The sequence below is a fragment of the Geospiza fortis genome, unplaced genomic scaffold (genome assembly GCF_000277835.1).
Source record: "Geospiza fortis unplaced genomic scaffold, GeoFor_1.0 scaffold617, whole genome shotgun sequence".
Lineage (NCBI taxonomy): Eukaryota > Metazoa > Chordata > Aves > Passeriformes > Thraupidae > Geospiza > Geospiza fortis.
The window spans coordinates 210142-215046 of NW_005054673.1; the positions used below are offsets into that span (position 1 = coordinate 210142).

Here is a 4905-nt window from a genome sequence, read left to right on the forward strand (position 1 = left end):
TTAAACCCTAAAACCTCCTCTTTGGCCCCCTCCTGCCAAGCTGTAGGGTCTGCTCTGACCCTTGGAGCTGTCTGCAAGCAGAGGGTGCTGTTCCATCAAAAGGGGATCACCTTCAGCCAGCCACACCATTGTTTTCCAGTTGTTCAGTAACTGAGGGATCTCACAGCTTGCTTTCATTCCAATCTCACTTATAGTTTCTATATTCTCAAAATCTTTTGCCAGGCAATCATATTTATAAGGCCTTCCTATTTCATCTTCTCCAACACCTGCAGCAGCTCCAGCACCATTGCACCTGGAGCTCCAGCACCACTGCACCTGGAGCAGCACTTTAGCTGCAGCAGCACCACTGCACCTGCAGCTCCAGCCTCATTTCACTTGCTGCAGTGCTGGCACAAACCCCCACCCCACAAGTGGCACCTGCACAACCCCCCCAGAAGGCTCCATCCCCCCCAGCTGTTTGTCCTGCCCCCCTCAGGGGGTGCCACTCACGTGGGGTCGTTGGCCAGGTTCAGGAACAGGCACACGTTGTCCATGGAGCCGTTCTCCTCAAAGTCCGACTTGAAGAACCGAGCGGTTTCCATGTTCACCTAAAGCACAGCTCTGGGTTGGACCTGGCACATTTCCCAGCCAATTAAGGGCTGATGAGCTCATTAATAACCCTCAGCAAAGATCTCCAGCCATCAGGTTCCTCTAAACTACCAGAGTGAGCAACTTCTGGAATTCCAGGCTGGAGATCAAGTCTGAGATACTTTATTATCCTTATCTTTGTTGGAACCATGGAATGGTTTGGGTGGGAAGGGACCCCAAAAAATCCTCCAGTGCCATGGGCAGGGACACACCCACTACCCCAGGGTGCTCCAAGCCTCGCCCAGCCTTGGACACTCCCAGGGATGGGGCAGCCACAGCAGCTTCTCTGGGCAGCCTGTTCCACAGGCAGATTCCAGCCTTGAGGATTTTCACCCATTCTTTAATTCCACGCTCACAAAAGCTGCTCAGGCCTCAGCCACTCTCAGAATGTCTCTGATTCCTCCAGCCCCACGTTCCCCCAGCACTGTGGGCTCACCCCCATGGCAGCAAAGACGATGGCAAAGTTCTCCTCGCTGTAATCCATCACATCTTTGGATTTCTTCACCAAGCCAGCCTGGCGACAGATCTGAGCTGCAATCTAGGCAAGAAATATCCCAGGGTTTGCACCTGATGCTGTCCCACGGCCCAGAATTAAATTTAGTTTTGGCTCCCACCATGTTTCGAGCAGCTCTGAGGCCTCACCTCGTTGTGGGGCAGCCCAGCAGCTGAGAAAATGGGGATTTTCTGGCCCCTGGCAATACTGTTCATGCCATCTATGGCAGAAATCCCAGTCTGGATCATTTCCTCTGGGTAGATCCGACACTGGGGGTTGATTGGCTGGCCTGTGGGATTTTTGGAGAGAACACAATGTTACTCCCTGGACGTGCTGGGAGCTTTATCAAACACCCTGATAAATGGGTACAAACCCCACAGTGACACCAACAGATCTTCAGCTGCACCTGGTCACACCTGACCTTTCAAGACTCTGCTGTTAAATGCTCATGTCAGTGCTAAGAATGATTTAAAACTCTGCCAGGTTATCAGCATTTCACCTCAAATAACAAAGACCATCTTTGAAACATTGCAGAAAATGTTGTGCTCCCTCATCTCCCTGCACTTGGGTAATTTAATTAGAATTTGGTGCCATACACATACTCAAATATGAGTACAAACCCCATTGTGACACCAAGAGATCTTTAGCTGCACCTGGTCACACCTGACCTTTCAAGACTCTGCTGTTAAATGCTCATGTCAGTGCTAAGAATGATTTAAAACTCTGCCAGGTTATCAGCATTTCACCTTTAGGTGTTGTAGAATTAAGTCTACAAACAACAAAGAGCGTCTTTCAAATATTGCAGAAAACTTCCTGCTCCCTCATCTCCCTGCACTTGGGGAATTTAATTAGAATTTGGTGCCACACATATACTCAAAAATGAGATGAAGCTCCTCCCAAGTTAGATCTTCTGTTCTAATATATAACAACTAGAGTTAGTTCTTGTGTTCAAATATATAAATTCAGAAAGCTGAAACACAGCAGGTTTGATTTTACTCCCCCCCCTCAGAAAAGGACTAAGAACAAACCCATAATGTCCAGGAAATCCTCAGCCAAGACAATGGGACCTCTGTCTATGGGTTTTCCTGACCCATTGAACACTCTGCCTATAGGAAACAGCAAGAAAAATGAGAATTATTGTGAAAAGCAGGTAATTTTGGAGAAATCCATTCACTGTTCACATCCACAGGTAAATCCTCACCAAGCATGTCCTCCGAGACCGGGGTTCTCAGGATGTCCCCAGTGAACTCACAGGAGGTTTTCTTGGCATCAATCCCTGAAGTGCCTTCAAACACCTGCAAATGCAGCAGGAAAAATACAAATAAACCACAGGACAGGAGTTTTGTGCTTCACAAAGCAACCCCTGAATGCTGCTTCACCTGCAGCCTCAGGGCACAAAGCAGGAGCTGCTCTGGAAAGGGCACCAAGAGCTGGTAGGAAACACCACAAAACCCTGCTTTAAAAAAAAAAAAATTATGAATTCTATCAGCAAGAACCACCAAACCTGGTGCAATTCCTTTGATCTCAAGTGTTTCCCCCTGCCAAGCTCTTCAGAGTCAATAATGTGAACATGAAACAGCTTTTTAGGAGAAATAAAATATCAGGGGCTGATCTGGAATCCAACACTGCAAATTCCAGGGGATTCCTTTAATCCAGCAGCAAAGGAAACCAGTGGGGTGGAAATAAATCCAGTGGGGTGGAAATAAATCCAGGAGGGTGGAAACACATCCAGTGGGGTGGAAATAAATCCAGTGGGGTGGAAACACATCCAGGGGGGTGGAAACAAAAATGTCATTGTGCACGGTCAGAAATCTCAAATTATCGACGCCACCTGCACTGGAACAAGCAGGTGATTTTATTGTTTCCATTGAAAAAGAAAACATCTCCAGCCAGGTTTGATTTGGTTTGGGGCTCATCCTGATGAATTAATGATGGGAAAAGAGCTTCCTGCTCCTACCTGAACCACAGCTTTGGAGCCACTGACTTCCAGCACCTGCCCACTCCTCCTGGTGCCATCGGGCAGGGTCAGGTGCACGATCTCGGCGTACCTGGGGAACTGAGGGGGCACAGGGAGGAGGGAAGGGGTTAAACTCCAGCCAACAAACAAAAATCACCACCTCCCAGCCTGGTTTCTTAAAAAATTATTATGTATAATTTTATCATCTGAACCAAACTCCTGCCCAGGATATTAAATCTCTCAAGTTAAAGCCATTTTTATGGGAATATCTGGATGGTTGGAGCTGCCAGAATTAGTTCTAAAAACTCCAAATAGTGGCAGAAAGATGCAGTGCAGCCTCTGCACAAGAGGAAAAACCTGCAGCAGCTTTGCCTGAAAAGGAGCCAGGAGTGTCCACAGCTTCCTTTTCCAGAGCACTGATGTGGAAACAGAAAGGTTGGGAGCAAAGCAAACAGCTTCATTTCAGCTTGGAATGTCATCAGCATTCCAGGGTTTGGGAAAACTCAAACTCTGCTTCCTTTCTTTCCCCAAGAACTCTCCCTTTCCTCCTGCCTTTCCCACTCCCATTGATCCCAGCAGTCAGAAATGTACCAATGTGGCTCTGGGGAACTTCCCAGCAGGTGGATTTTACCTTTCCCAGCTTTTCCTGGCAACTCTCCCTCCAAAATCTCCATGAACAGCTGAGAATTTACCTTAACCTGGTCCAGGATAACCAGGGGCCCGTTCACACCTGACACAGTTTTGTAAGCTGCAAAAAAAACACAGGGCAGGAGTCAGGAACTTCCTCAGGAACATCCCAGATCCCATTTCCCACATCCCAACTCCCACTCCATCCCTTCCCACTTCCCACTCCATCCCTTCCCACATCCCATTTCCCACTCCATCCCTAGCACCAGGCTCAGATTTGGGGCCTGATTTCTGTTTATTAGGAACTCCACAGGAAGGATTAGGGACAGGATTGGGTGTCCAGCATTCTTCCTGCTCCTTGGATGTGATCCCAATGTTTATTCCCCATGACAGGAATTCATGGAGCATTTTTCCTGCTCCCTGGAGCTGACACTGATGTGATCCCAGTGTTTATTCTCCAGGACAGGAATTCATGGAGCATTTTTCCTTCTCCTGAAGGTGATCCCAGTGTTTATTCCCCATTACAAGAATTCATGGAGCACTTTTCCTGCTCCTGGAGGTGATCCCAGTGTTTATTCTCCAGGACAGGAATTCATGGAGCATTTTTCCTGCTCCCTGGGGGTGACACTGACACCATCTCAGCATTTTCCCCTCCATGACAGGAATTCTTGGTGCATTTTTCCTGCTCCTTGGAGGTGATCCCAGTGTTTATTCCCCATTAAGAGGAATTCATGGAGCATTTTTCCTGCTCCTGGAGGTAATCCCAGTGTTTATTCCCCACTACAGGGATTCCCTGTTCAGGCTGGAGGGGGCTTGGGGCACCCTGGCACAGCAGAAGGTGTCCCCATGGCAGGGGTGGCACTGGGTGGGCTTTAGGTCCCTTCCCACCCAAACCATTCCATGATTCTGCAATTCCAAGGGAGGATTTTGCTGTCAGCTCAGGGAAAACGCATCAGCTGACCCCAGGCAGGGGAATCCTGAGTCAGAGCTCCCTCAGGGTCACGAGGAGCAGCTGGGGCTGTTCCTCACCCCATCCCGGGGTGGGGGGGGAAATGGGACAGTGGGGCCATCCAGAGCCCAGCCAGGATCCCAAATCCCAGTGGGGCCACCCAGAGCCCAGCCAGGATCCCAAATCCCAGTGGGGCCACCCAGAGCCCAGCCAGGACCCCAAATCCCAGCAGCGAACCCCCAGGGCCTCCCC

The 4905-nt window shown here is 49.2% G+C and overlaps 1 protein-coding gene across 1 annotated transcript in view; it reads right to left on the minus strand.

Moving 5' to 3' along the window:
• LOC102037079 (V-type proton ATPase subunit B, brain isoform) overlaps positions 1-4905 on the minus strand; it is a 12844-nt gene that overhangs the window by 6143 nt on the left and 1796 nt on the right. Inside the window, exons 2-8 of the mRNA XM_031065067.1 lie at positions 3770-3825; positions 3078-3176; positions 2322-2415; positions 2149-2226; positions 1270-1409; positions 1064-1165; positions 490-587 (exon numbers count right to left, since the gene is read on the minus strand). Of these exons, the coding sequence (XP_030920927.1) occupies positions 490-587; positions 1064-1165; positions 1270-1409; positions 2149-2226; positions 2322-2415; positions 3078-3176; positions 3770-3825 (667 nt within the window). The remainder of the gene's footprint in view (positions 1-489; positions 588-1063; positions 1166-1269; positions 1410-2148; positions 2227-2321; positions 2416-3077; positions 3177-3769; positions 3826-4905) is intronic.